The sequence below is a fragment of the Dermacentor silvarum genome, chromosome 3 (genome assembly GCF_013339745.2).
Source record: "Dermacentor silvarum isolate Dsil-2018 chromosome 3, BIME_Dsil_1.4, whole genome shotgun sequence".
NCBI lineage: Eukaryota > Metazoa > Arthropoda > Arachnida > Ixodida > Ixodidae > Dermacentor > Dermacentor silvarum.
In genome coordinates this window covers 173920511-173935384 of record NC_051156.1, presented here as the reverse complement: position 1 = coordinate 173935384, position 14874 = coordinate 173920511, and the positions used below count along the sequence as shown (strand labels likewise).

Genomic DNA, 14874 nt, shown 5'->3' with positions numbered 1-14874 from the left:
TCATCATCATCAGCCTATATTTATGTCCACTGCAGGACGAAGGCCCCTCCCTGCGATCTCCAATTACCGCTGTCTTGCGCTAGCGTATTCCAACTTGCGCCTGAATATTTCCTAACTTCATCACCCCACCTGGTTTTCTGCCGTCCTCGACTGCGCTTCGCTTCTCTTGGTATCCAATCTGTAACCCTAAGGGTACACCGATTATCCATCCTACGCATTACATGGCCTGCCCAGCTCCATTTCTTCCGCTTAATGTCAACTAGAATATCGTCTATCCCCCGTTTGTTCTCTGATCCACACCGCTCTCTTCCTGTCTCTTAACGTTACTCCTAAGATTTTTCGTTCCATCGCTCTTTGTGCGGTCCTTAACTTGTTCTCGAGCTCCTTTGTTAATCTCCAAGTTTCTGCCTTCTATGTTAGCACCGGTAGAATAGAATGATTGTACACTTTTCTTTTCAATGACAGTGGTAAGCTCCCAGTCAGGATTTGGCAATACCTGCCGTAGGCCCAGCAATGCATTTGTGTTTAAATGTGAAGCCGACTTTATAAAGAGATCGGTTTAAGCTTGGTCTTCGTAAGCTGGCTTTCCCACGTTGTGTCTTTCAGTGAAGCCTACGAGTAAAGAAAAATGCGATGCGAACGGGACCCGATAACGCTATCGCGTTCCACTCGTAGCTTAAGCGTCCTCCAATTTTTCTATTGCTTTTTTTTCTAGCTCGTCATAATTCCATTCACTTCGAACATTTTGCATGAATGAATGCTCGACATCTTGTGCCTCACTTCAACAATTTCTATTGAATGTTCTAAACCCATGCATACCGTTACAAATTATTGAAAGCGAAAACAGAGCACTTCGTACGAGAAGTTGCCGAAGCTCAGAAAATCCCAGTAGCGGGGAAAATACGTTAATTAACCCCCGCGAAAATGCTCGAGACCGGGAATTGAATAGCGCAATAAGGCTAATTTTAATTCTGATAGTTTCATTAGGTACGAGTATATTTCGGTGCTGATAGAAGGAAGATGTGTTGAGTTTCTAACCTGTGTAAAAAAATTTGGTTTGTGTCATACATGAAGACATAATTTGGTGTTTGTGTTCTTTATGAAAAAAAAGGCAAGCAATGCACTAAATACCACGACAGAGTGCAACATTACTATGGAAGTAGGACCAAAGTTATTTATTTAGGAGTAACAAAAGTCGCAGTTTCGCCCGTAAGGCGAAGCATCGATTGCGATAGCAAATTAGTAGACAAGTACACGAAGTAATAATAGTAGTTTTATCGCCCGTATCAACTTGAAAACATTCGCTTACTAACTAAATTAACAAGCATGGTGTAAGCGCGCGCAGGTCAAACATGAACACATACCACTCGATGACCGCGGACACTCGCTGTCAAAACGCTGGAGAGAGGATGCGCGGCTGGCAGCAGCAGCCAGCAATGGGACCTTCGTGTTGTCTATTCCTCCATCGCAAACTGAGCGGCGAGAAGGCAGCATCCACAAAGGTATGAGCCGTCGGCGCACCTAGATTCTGCCCCCAACGCAGATATCTTAAGATATCTAGGATATCTTAAGATAGGCCGCGCAATGCGCAGTTGTTGCCGGACATCCTACGGCGCGCGGCGACGGTGTTATCACCCTTGGATTTTATACGGAACAGCATGGCGACGGCGACGGCAAAAATGCGCATGGAATGTGCATATAATTAGTACGCAATAAAAACAAAGAAAGAGACTAGTAATAAAGTTACAATCGCTATCCGCTTCGTCTCTGGGACTGCCTTCACTGCATTATATTGTAAAATGCAGTGAAGATGCAGTGCGGGGGAACACTGGACACCTGGCTCTACATTCCCCGTTTTTACTGAGGACATGCATAGGGAAGTCCAGCTTACAGGCGCCCCTCCCACAGTTCGCCGGATTGGTACATATGCTTCGTAGCTTTGTTGCAATTGAAGAACGTGTGCCAAATGTTTGCGTACATGGTTCTCTGGTGTCATTTGCCCCATCTCATGTTCCTGAAGTCAACTAACCTCAGGGAGCTATACTGTAGTTATGACGTGCACCTCCGTACAAATTTAGGCGACACTCTGTGCATTTTCTTACCTTTCTTTTTTTTTTATTCCCCCTTCAATCGCCTTCTTCCCCCGAAGTGTAACAAACTGGGCGTGCGACTAGTTCACCTGCTTGCCTTTTCTTCCCTTGTTTCTCTCTCTCTCTCTATCTGTTATGTTCATTCGGTCTAACCGTCCATTTTTCATCAACGGTCGTTGTCATCATCGATGACACACAGCGTTAATTATTATCGTCGTCAGGCCTTCGCCATAGCCACAGCGAGGAGAAAAATATTTTCCACAGTCACCGCCACTTGGCTCTGAATCCATGCAAGTGAAGCAATTTGCACGTGGGAGTTGAGCGTGCTAAGCCCCAAGCTACCGACCTTTTTCTTTTTCTTTATTGCGTTTTTTTTTTTACTGAACGAACAATTACACAACTTTAAAATCTGGTTCACACGCTTTAAAACTTCCTGAGCACTATCAAATCATCAAACAGGTTGATCCACTCTGGCGGATCAGGTAGATTCCCGAACACCTGTCTAACACGACCCACAGTCTCAGTGAATTTCCGCGCAGGATTAGTGCCAGGCAATTAGTGCAAGAATTCGCGCCCCACACAGACCCTGAGGAGAGTGACACCTGTGCATATATTTCGGAGGGAAAAACGAGCAATACTGTGATGGAGAGGATTACATCATGGGTATTGCAGAGATATTCTTCTTGATAAGATGGCGTTGTCGTGCAATTCTTCGTCATAATGTTCGTGAAAACAACGTCCGCAGCGCCAAGGAGGCGTAGATGACAATGACGATGATAAGCCTCACACATGACACATACCCACAATAGAGGATGCGCCGAGAAAAAGGTTGATGACGTAAAGCAACGTGAACGTCAACAGCGACGTCGCGGCGACAACGTCACGCGCAGTTTACACAATACTTTTCATATTGGCAAGCGCCAAGTTCGGAATAGAATAGTCTACAGAAAATGTATAGAAAAAGATAATTTGCTCAAACCTCGTAAGTGGCACTGCGTTATTTCACTCGTGACATCAATTGTAGAAGCGTTTGCCTCGGAGTCTATTTGAAAGTCCCAAGTGCCTGCTCACCTGCGGCCTCAATGTTGATTTACACAAAAAAAAACTGAATTTAAAGAACGACATAAGGAGACTTCAAATTTGAGGCTCTTCTCCAGTTCAACGCTGCAGTCACGTCTAGAGATGTAAGCGGTTGAAAAAAAAATTGAACATTCCGTAAGAAAAAAAGTTTTTTTCGTTTTTTTTTTGTCAACCAGGATAGCATTGAAATTAAAAAAAAAAACAGAGCTTCTCGCGGAATTATGTAGCGATGCGACTCCTTTCGACGTATCTAAAAGTGTCTTTTTAAAACGCTGTCGTCAGCATTGTCATGCCGAGTGAGTTAAACCTCTAGCTACACTAACTCGATTCGGATTGTTGGACCGTGTAGCAGCGACCATGCTTGATCGAAATTGGGAAATTTGATCTGTATCGGGCGCGATCTTGATTCAAAGTGACTGTGACACCGCGGTGCTCTAATCTGATCCGACCGTACGCAACGGGCTCGCAGCGGATCGCGTGCAAAAACTTGTGTACGTGCACTCGAACCTCAATGTCCGGAAGTCTTCGTCCGCTGCACAGCGAAGCGTTGACGCATCAAGCGGCAATGAATCTGACACAGATTGATACAAATGTCGGTCTTGACGCTTTGATGTGAAATCAATGCCTTGACTTGAAACGTGCCTAGATTTTGAACCCAGAAGCTCTGCTGGGACTTGATGCAATAATGAACAATGATATCCCTCTCTGTTTTAAAGAAATAAATGTGTCCGGTTTGTATTGCCATGTGACAAGGTATGCGCCAACGTGTTCTATATTTTGGTTACTCAGCGCAAGACGTGTCCTTCCTCTTTTCCTTCGCCAGACGTGCTGGCCTGGCTACATAATCGAGCCTCAAATAAAGGTTGCTGTCTTTTCGCACACTGGATGCCAGCCTATTCCTACATCGCGATGCAACAGCGCGATACAGGGTTTTTCACGGCTATGTGCGCAATCGCCTTTTTTTTTTCAATCTTTTTTGTATATTTCTGGGGGGAAAAAACATGAAAGAAACCAGTTTTTTTACCGGCCCCTCAACATTTCATGAAATTTTAGATCTCTAGTCACGTCGGGCAGGTATAGGTGTGTTGCACAGGCTCTTGTGCACACCTGGATCGCTTGTTATGGCGTCCCACACACCATAACGACAGACCGAGGGAGACAATTCGAATCGTCCCTCTTTCGGGCTCTCTCCCGCCTTCTAGGCGTAACACACATACGAACTATGGCTTACCACCCCAGTTCCAACGGCATGGTGGAACGCTTCCACCGTCAACTTAAGGCATCACTGCGTGCGCAGGACTCAACAATTCCATGGACAGAGCGCCTGCCTCTGGTTCTACTATAGGTCTTCGCACCGCGGTGAAAGAAGACACACAGTGTTCATCCGCAGAGCTGGTTTTCGGCACGACACTTCGCGTACCCGGCGAGTTCTTTGCCTCAGAACCGACATCAGCTGAGCTACACTCTTACGCCGACCGCCTGCGAACCACTATGGCTACTGTCGTACCACCACCGCTTCGTCAGGATTGCAAGACCGTGTATATAAGCCCTGCATTACTTCATACTAGCCATGTCTTCATCCACCACGATGCCACTCGCACTCCACTACAAGCACCTTACGACGGTCCTTTTAAAGTCCTCAAGCGCGATCCTAAATACTTCACTCTCCTTGTTAACCGACGCGAAGAGACGATATCTATAGACCGTTTGAAGCCAGCTCACATGGACGCTGTCAACACCATCTGAAGCAGATAAACCGCTCGACGGCAATGCCTTCATCGCTAGGGGAGGGGGGGGGGGGGGGGGAGCCATGTAGTGGATAGTGCGATTGGCGTCCGCAGAACAAGAAGAAGAAGAAGCTCAACATCATGGCCGCAACATCAGCGTAGTTGCCCCGACGAATAAATGGTTACTTGTTCCGAGTCTTCTGTTCCCACAAGTGTTTGGACAGCTGATCCTACTGAACAATAGAAAGAAAGGAATGTACTGTAGCTGACGAGGATAACACTATGCGCATCACATAGAAGTTCTTCTTAACAAACAGAGATGTCGTGCAATTCTTCATTGTCTTGCTCGTCAAAAAAACGTCCGCGGCACAAAGGAGGCGTACATGACAATGATGATGAGAATCCTCACAGTCGGCACGTGCCCAGAATAGAGGATGCACCGAAAATAAGGTTGATGGCGTGGTGGTGGTAAAGCTTTCTTTAGAGAGTGATGGCTCATCGGCCTATTGAGGGTAATGAAGTTGAGGAATTGGGAGTTGAGGACAGGGCCAGCCACCAAGGAATGCCTCACCTGCATGGTTACACCATGTGGAGAATTCCCAATTCCGCAGCAAATGCGAACATCGCTCGCCGGACACTGTCGGCCTCCGCCGAGGGACGGATCCACTCCTCGAAGCTGGCCACATGCCCCCGGTGCTTCCGTCGGAGGGCGGCATACTTTGGGCACTCCCACAGCAAGTGCCTGATGGTTGGCGCAGCTGCCGTTTTACACGCTGGGCAACTTGTCTGTAAAACAACGTCAAAATTATCGATAACGCTAATGCCTACCGCGACGTAGCAGCGAAAGCGCCACTGTAGCTCACAGTATTCACCGGCGCTAAGTGTCATATAGTATATTAGTACTGCAAATGTACGCAGAATATGAAATCACTGAAACTTCGTACGTGGCACTTTGTCATTGCACTTCTGACATCAGTTGTAGTAGAAGTTTGGGCCTCGGAATCTGTTTGAAGGTGTCAGGCGGAACCTTCGAAACGAGTTATCGAACTTAAGAAGCATGAAGCCTTTAACACAACTGGCTCCCCACCTTGCGGCCTAAATACTTATTTACACAAAAACTGAATTGCAGAAAAAAAATAATAAAAGAAACGATGTAAGGAGGCTTCAAATTTGAAGCTCCTCTCAAATGCTACGCTGCAGTCACGTCGGGCAGATAAGTGCTTGAACATTGTCCTATTGAACAACGGAAACAAAGAAATCTGACTGTTTTACACAAAACAATAAAAAATGAACATGTTGCACCATCATCATCATATTTAGATAGTAATATGTTAAACTAACGCGCTCAAAAAGCAAAAAAAATAGCGCAAGCGTTTGGGAAAACGACTGCGAATAAAAGACTCTAAAGTTACACATTTTACCTAAACATATATAGCCTACTTAGACCGGGGGCGTCTGAGAGCGCTAAATTCTGCTCATGTACATATTTTGAATTTCAAACTTTGCATTACTGTGTAATACAGAAAAGAAGTTTCGCTCCATCAACAAGAAGGAAAGGTCAGAACTTATCTGACGCACAATGTTCTTGCTGTACTATCACACAACTCTAATTACTTTCAAATGGTATAATTTCTACAAACGCTATTCAACATAAAAATGTTATGCGACCGCACCATTCTCTCCTAGGAAAGCACCCTATTACCATAGTGTTCTTGTCTAATTCCCCGTAGGAGGTGAGCGCAATTATTTCAAGAAGCAGGCAGGCCGCCAGCACAAACAAACAAATAAGATGCGGGAAAATGCTGCTGTTGCAATAAATGAGGTCAGAGCAAGTGAAATCATTGATTTTTTTTTTCACGTGAAATGCATTAGGGACACGGCTCAGAAGATCTTGTGCATCGTGTGTCGTTGTTCTTATTTACTTTAAGTTAGCCGCAGAAGGTCGACGTCAAAACGTGGCGCATTCGTGACAGGAGCCATTGACTGTATACCGGCACCCATACAACTAGCGCCACCGCATGCTAAAACTTGCAGACAAAGTGCTGCCATCGGCGGCGCGTCATTTGAAACTAGTCGCACCCACTATATAGCATCAAATACTCCCGACCCCCACTAAATGAAAAGACTGCGCGTTAATAGCTATTCTCAGCAACAACTCTTCTAACCGGCTGTATTAAAACCTAAAACGTGCTCCTCGGTTGTTCCAAGTCCTTGACGTTCAGGAAAATGGCTCCTCCTCATTCCACGCACCACAGTTGACTCTACCGGGACTACTGATAATACGTATAACAGGCACGGTACTGTGTTAGATGGGGAGAGTTAACTAAATGTCTTGCTTTTGTTTTCTCTGTAGCGACGATGATGCTTACTAATGTGTCCCACTCATAAGTATTGTCAATGGCAGTAAATCGGCATCTGCAGCACAGTCGCGCATTCAGGCGACAGACCTTGGAGTGTGTTCATGGTTTCCGAGATTCGCGGCACTCGTTCGCCAACTTGAAGCTCTCGGAGGCTGTCGCGAGGCGTTCGTATCAAACGCTTCTGGCAACAGGCGGCGCTACAAACGGCGGCCTCTTTTAACACCCCTTTCATCGTCGAAAAGTACGGTAATCGAAGGACGGATCAGCACTACAGATTGGGGAAGGTTGTGAGCAATGACACCACTCTTTCTCAGAATACGGTGTAGCTGCGATGTGGCTACACGTTGTGCAATGTGGCTACATTCTGAATCGGTCGCATTCGGCCATACTTTCACTACTGCGTGATGCAACGTCCAGGGATGCGACAAGATGTCTCTCCGGAGTATTATTATTATTATTATTTGATTTGAAAGCATATACATAGGAAAGAGAAAGCGAGAAGCAAGGCTGGCAACTGCCACCAGAAGGGGCACAACGCCTGCCTACTCTTCGGAAAGGACGAGAGAAACATAGAAGGACTCACCGGAGTAACATGCTTCTCGTCAATGCATTACGAAACTATCCGCCGTGAAATAAAGGCAGATGAAACGTGCATCACCGCGATCGTCACACACACTACCAAATTCTTTCTCGGCCACTCAGCGTGCACTGAAAGTGACCTCCCCAAAAGTGATCGATTGAGAATACGACCTCTGTTTTTATTCTCGTTAGTCCACTCGCAGTCGTAGTGCAGTCGTATAGGGAAGTCGCAGTCGTGTCGTACAGTCATGGTGGCTAAGTAACAGCTACTTTCCTAAATTTTCTAACTTCATCACCCCACCTAGTTTTCTGCTGACCTCAACTGCGCTTCCCTTCTCTTGGTATCCATTCTGTAAGTCTAATGGTCCACCGGTTATCCATCCTACGCATTACATGGCCTGCCCAGCTCCATTTCTTCCGCTTAATGTCGACTAGAATGTCGACTATCCCCATTTGTTCTCTGATCCACACCGCTCGCTTCCTGTCTCTTAACGTTAGGCCTAACATTTTTCGTTCCATCGCTCTTTGTGCGGTCCTTAACTTGTTCTCGAGCTTCTTTGTTAACTTCCAAGCTTCTGCCCCATATGTTAGCCCCGGTAGAATGCAATGATTGTACACTTTTATTTTCAACGACAGTGGTAAGCTTCCAGTCAGGATTTGGCAATGCCTGCTGTGTGCACTCCAACCCAATTTTATTCTTCCGTAAATTTCTTTCTCATGATCAGGGTCCCCTGTGAGTAATTGACCTAGATAAACGTAGGGCTTTACAGACTCTAGAGGCTGGCTGGCCATCCTCAATTTTGTTTCCCTTGCCAGGCTATTGACCATTATGTTTGTCTTCTGCATATTAATATTCAACCCCACTCTTACACTTTCTACTAGTATTCTTATACTATAGTTAGCGAATGAAGGAACCAAAGCGCGTTAGCATACTCAAGCACTGGTGTTAGGAACGTAGATTATGCTAGTAGCTTTGAGAACGTGGTTGAACTTTTTCACAAATATAGTTCTTCCAGGACAGCGGCCTTAATTTGGCGCCATTTATAAAATGTTCCTATAACACGTCGATGTGCATAAATGTGTGATTTGCTTCAAAAGCCGTAACTGACCAATACATTTCGAACTTTTCCGTCACATCGCCCGTACAATGTCGCCATATTTCCACCAAATTATAACCGGGTAACTCGTTTGTTTCGCCAAGTACATTGTGCGTCGTAGAATGCATGAAGATAGACGGAAAACAAGGGTTGATTAATCGTTTGGAAAGTTCATAAATAAGCCAGAAGCGTTAAAGTTTGGCAACGCTTTACACATAACATGCGCCCTATTTTCTTCAAATCTTAACTCGATGTGACGTGCTATCCTCTCGAGACACTGCTAGACATAGCGGTCAACGGCCGTGTAACGCTTTCGAGGACTACTGAAATAAACAAATGAAACAAGTAAGTGAAGTTATAATCTAGGACGAGAGCCTAAAAGCCTGAGAGCTGCGCTCTAAAAAAATTGGATGGTAGTGTGTCGTGTTGGCCCCTCACCTACCCGAGATCCGCGAATCGCGAAAGCGCATACGACTCGGAGCCAGCCGTGGACTGCCTTTCTTTCGAGAGACTCGCCCATCTTACAATTAGGCCCGCAACCGCACCGGTAGTGTACTCATTCCCAACGAGAAGGTTCACGTGACCCCGTCCAACTGGGACCACACTTTGACCTGCCCAGAGTGAGTACCACCACCTCCCAGAAGCCTGGGCGCGAGCATTCGCCACACGACCAGTCTTGTGGTGAGTGCAAGAGGTGTGATGAGAGGCTAAATGTGCTGCAGGTACTCTGAGGCGAAGAAAAAAATTGCGACACAACCCCATCTCACGATGGCTATTAATGGTAATGCATGTAGCCTTGAATCAATACGGCGACACAACGTATTGCCACCGTCGAAACGAGTTATGTGTCAGGCGTGTATTCCTCTTTCGCGTTTCCCTAAGAACACTCGGAGCCATCTAGCGCCGTCACCATGGAGACTGCGCGTGGCCTCCGAAATGCATGTCGCGCCGATGCGTGCGAACTCTGAGAATGGTTCCCTCACTTGCCGCACATTCAGTGGCAAATGCTCAGCGACCAAAGTTGGTGAGAAGTTCATTGAAAAGCGGCACATACCCAGCGAATTCATGGCGCAGCTCGCTAAAGCGTTGGCGTGAAAGTCGTTCATAGAAAAGCGCGTATGCCCAGTGCATTTGTGGGACAGCCCTTGAGAAACCCTTGTGACGAGGGTTCGAATACTGTGCGCAGGCGCGCGGGCAGGGATCGGTCAGTTTTCGCCTCAATAATGGAATAAACGATCGTCTCCGTCTCACATCTGCGGACCAGTTCTTTCGCTACAACAGTGGTGCCGAACCCCGGGACCCACCCCTTCGGAGACTTCCCTTTACGTTACGGCCATGGCGAACTCGGACCAAATGCGGAAGAAGCGCGGTGTCATCAGAGCTGGTGTCACGCAAGCCCCAGCGCTCTGAACGGATCTGCTGCAGCAACCGGATCCTGATGCCTCTCAAATTAACGGGAACATGGATTACCTCACAGACGCGGAGGCAGTACTGTCGAGGCAGTACTGATCAGCTTTGCATGTAGGCTCCCTAGAGCGAAGCTCTTTGCTGCACCACCTTTCGAACAAGGTCGAAGTTACTGTCGGTCGATCGAGTGGTCGCTTTGCTTCGCCATCTGTTATAGAAGGTTCGAGTTACTCTTAAAAGAATATAAGCCAAGCCTGTGCTTTTATTAGGCTACAAGTATCTTTTTAAAATACGTCTTTGTTTTAATTATATGGTTTCATATTACCAGAGCCACGTTTGAAAACGACGCCGACGACATGCCACTGCTGCTCGTGCTAGCGGTGGTCGCCTTGTTTGTTTCGCAAAAACGCTGGTCCGCTGCGCGCGCTCCGCTGGGGAGAGGAGACGAGCGAGCGAGCGGCGTGCTTGCAGCCCCAGCGTTGCGGTGCGCTGCGTTACGCTGCGTCACGCTGCGTCACGCTGCGGGACGCCCCAGCGTACCGCACATCCGCAATGGCGTCTTCGCTCGCACGCTGGGACCGCTGGCCTGTAAACCCGCTCAGCTATGGGGAAGCCAGCGCTGCCTAGGGGGCACTCGTGAAAAACGGCCCTCAGCGCCGGGATTAGCGAGACAGTCTCCCAAACGAACACGTGGCTGAGGGATTTTGCGTTTTACGATACTGCAACCTTAGCGAGGTTGGTCGGTTCTTCTTTTTCGTTCCTCTCGGTGTGAATATTGAAAACAGTGAAGAGGCTACGATCATCAAGGACGAATTTGCTTGTGAAAAATGACCTAGAAGTTTATTACGCAGAAAACTGCATGAGAGACGCACTAGCAGCTTGCACCACGCTTTCATCACTGCATGACAGCCAGGCACCACGGTTTCAGCGAAATATGATTCACGAACAAGTGAAAAGAAGCTATTAAAGTCGTCGCAACTCAAATAAGCGATCATATTGTTCCATTTCTGCATATTCGAGACGCAAATAGTGACAGTTCCTTCGTAAGCAGAGTGACGTTGATTGCGTTGGAGCCACTTTTGATGTCCACGGCGCCGGAATTGAAGTTGCTTCCCCGTTAGCGACACGGCGACTTGCCGCACGCCGTTTGCAGTTCGCGGACCGCCGGCCCACGGTGGCCTGCCTTGCATGGTACACGGCGAGATCTGCCTGTCACACATAGTATCTCCCTGCGAGATCTCCCTGCGGCATAGCAACGTGGCCATTCAGCGACACAGTGGTCGCGGCTACGCTCTGGCGTCGCCGGCAGCCTCAACACCGCTGATCGCTTGCCATCGATATTGTCGATAGGCCTTTTCCGGTGCACTTCCAATCTGTATAGCTGACGGCGCTTCACAACGAACCGCCGACGCTTCCAAGCAGCAATGTTTTCTTACCGTTGTTGCCGCTTTACCATCTCCGCAATAATTTCACACGAAGAAGATAAGCTGATATTTGTGGCGCTGCCAGCTGTGATAAGCGAGCATGGCCGAGCCGGTTCGCTGTGCGCCGTCGGTACAGCCATGCACAGGAGCTGAACTTGACTTGTATCCGACCTCTCGTTGTTGCTATACGTTTGGCCGTGGACATGGTTTTTAATAAAATGACCATTAAGTGTCACTTCACTCTAGTGGACATCATTTTGCCTGGAAAAGAAGCTGCATAGCCAATCGATGCGCCATTTCTGCAGTAAACGCGAAGTGTTCACCGTTGTTGTTCGCTGTGAAATTTAATGATTAGCGTTGCCATTTTCTTCCTTTTCATTTTGTCCCCAGGCATCGTCAAAGGCACCACGCACTGCTGGTAACCCAGCGGGCATTTATATACGCCGGCTGGCACTGGTATTATACTCTTAGCGCCCCCGAAAAAATTCCGGCTGTATATATTCTTGAACTAAAAATCAGTATATATTTTTGTACTGTAGAGTCATCGCCACTTTCGCTTTAAATAAAATAAAATGCACACGGATATTTTACCGGAGAAGCTGTAGAAATATTTCAAATGGCGTGCGATCGCACCTGCCCGAATCCAACGTCGCTTCGCTAAAGCTCGTAGTTTTCACGAAAAATAACAGAATCATAGAGATATATTACGGCTTTTCTATAGTTGTGGCAATAAATCACGCAGGAATAACGAGGGCCTCCAAGCTTTCTTTTTTTTCACGGTTTTTGCACATCTCTCACCGTACCGCCGCTGGTCATTTTCTTCTGTCTGAATGATTAAACAATCCGCGCGATGTCCGCAAGGGTGTGCCAGCTCAAAACTCCAGTGCTGGTTCCCCATTGACTATCTTCGTGGCGATCCCGTGGGCGCTGCCATGTTTGGATCTCGTAGTGACACGTCCATTGCTTGCCTCAACTTCCTCCGTTGCCTCCGTGTTTTCAATGGATGTATATGACGCTGGTGCGGCTCAGCAAACCTCTATTTCGGGAGATATCGTAGACGGTGACTGGGTGAACGACACGAAGCTTTGGCCAAAGCTTCAGAGAACATGCAAAAGTACTTTCGGAGCTGATCAGGCTGTGTCCAAACGGCACGAGCAGCGTATATGGTGCTTGTTTTAAAAGCGGGACTGAATATGTATTGCAAGCTATCCAATGTTTCCGCCCACGAATTAAATCAGGATAAGCGTGTTTTGCTCTTCGTTATTTATTTGGCAAATATTTTGAAGCAGCGGCTTGTCACGTTTCTGATTCCGTGAAGTTCGTTGGTGCCGGTCACTATCTCATTATTTTCTGCCTAATTGCGCGTGGATGTGCTGAGTTAATTCCGATAGATTTCTTCTTTCTGCGCACAAGGCTTGAAACGTAGCTGTTTTGTACACTGTAATACGTTGTAGCAAAGATGTATTATCGCTGGTAACTAGCTTACTCTTGTTGGCCGTCACTAAACATTCAGCTTTGACCATTCGTGCGCTATCGGTGTAGTTCGTCATATATTGTGCGTATATAGTGCGCATATATTCAAGCGTGCGCCCATTCACTTATTTTTGACACGTTGGCGATAGAGCGGGCATAAGTTTCCGTGCCAGTTGGGGTAGATGTGTGTAGATACTGTACACGAAATTTACTATGGCAGGAAGCCGCGCTACTCCGTTTCTCATTGTTTAACGAGCGGTACAGACTCATGGCGATGTTCCGGGGCTGAAGCCCTTTCTTTGAAGGTTAGCGATACAACGCTGGCGGATGAGCAAATTTGTGTATCCTCGAGGAAAGCCGTACACATCGAAGTGCCGGTAACACGTACGGAGAGTACGTTGCAACAGCGGTCCGCGAACTTTGCCACACAGATTCATTCCATTCATTAATATGCTATAGTCACTATTTTTACTGCCAACTACTGCACACGTCTTCAATCCCCATGATTCAATCCAGCATGATTGGAGCACAGTGTGTTAGTGAAAATTGAGTTACATTTCCGACAGCTGATCGTACAGAAGCAAGGTTGAAGCGGCAATGGTTGCGTATTCGTGCGCTGTCGCTGAGGCTGCGTGCGGCGCGCCGCCGGAAGTGCCATCTCGTTTCTTTAGAACAAACTGCTCCGCGAAATGGATCAGTAACTTTAATAACGCACAGCCACTATCTGAGTCATCCCCTCATTGTCGAGTGGCTGATAGTCGCGCACAAAGCTGGCACCGTACACGTGATCGCGCTGGCGAGATAACGGACGTTAGCGACGTGCTTTATTGTTGACCGGCATATCGCATACGCCGATACAGCAGTAGTTCCTTTTTCTTCGCAGTATTTTTAACTCGCTTATTTATGCAGTGCGCGCTGGGAATCCCAGGTGCCGGCACGACAGCTGCTGCGAATACAACGCTGTCGCGAGGCGCAGCAGCTGTCCAGCAAAGCAGGCTTCCGCACCGAAGGTGAGCTTACTATGCAGCCGGCGTGTTTGTCTTGGATATTCAACAATGTGTTACGCTGCAGAAAGACTCTTCTACACGTTATCGGTACACTGGTAACTTACCTGTAGAAAGCTATTCTCGGTTTAGTTTAATTTGTAGGTGGTATAAAGGCCAACTGCAACAAAGTTTCACTTGGGCTAAATTGCCTATAAATGTTTAGCATATACTATCAATGTAATCTTGTCAATGCCGTAGGGATGGTAGCTGCCTAATTTTGTTATTAGCAGTCTTTAAATAGCGTCTAAGCAGACTACGCGTACTACGCATGCACCTGGCGATGAGCGTAGGGATGTGGACATGGCGAAATGCCCAGAACCGTACTCGACTGCTGATCCCTCAGTTGCGCATAGGCGCCAAGGCGCGTCGCTCGCTGAACATTTGCAAGTTGATGGGTGTCTCTCTCAGCATGCTTTCTCGTTGCGCACGTGATCTGAACTGTTGCAAGACTGCCGACGCGTTGCGTGGCCGTCGGGTGCTCGAACACGCACTCGAACACGAGCGATGTCCGTGCACTACGCACAACTCTGTAGCTTTCAGGGTGCAAGCGTACACCACGCCGTAGTAGGCAAGTGCAACGCGTACCAGCCA

General features: G+C 47.4%; 1 protein-coding gene and 1 long non-coding RNA gene across 4 annotated transcripts in view; one reads left to right on the top strand and one right to left on the bottom strand.

Annotated features, from left to right (window-relative positions):
- Positions 1-14874, bottom strand: part of LOC125944084 (uncharacterized) — a 465938-nt gene that overhangs the window by 439877 nt on the left and 11187 nt on the right. The gene's annotated exons all lie outside the window — the stretch shown is intronic.
- Positions 13988-14874, top strand: part of LOC119446117 (uncharacterized) — a 52844-nt gene continuing 51957 nt past the window's right edge. Inside the window, exon 1 of one of the 3 annotated variants that reach the window (XM_037710468.2) lies at positions 13988-14247. In XM_037710468.2, coding sequence (XP_037566396.1) covers positions 14141-14247 — 107 coding nt within the window. In that variant the 5' untranslated portion in view covers positions 13988-14140. The remainder of the gene's footprint in view (positions 14248-14874) is intronic. The other 2 variants (XM_049663919.1, XM_049663920.1) reach the window with 2 other exon arrangements.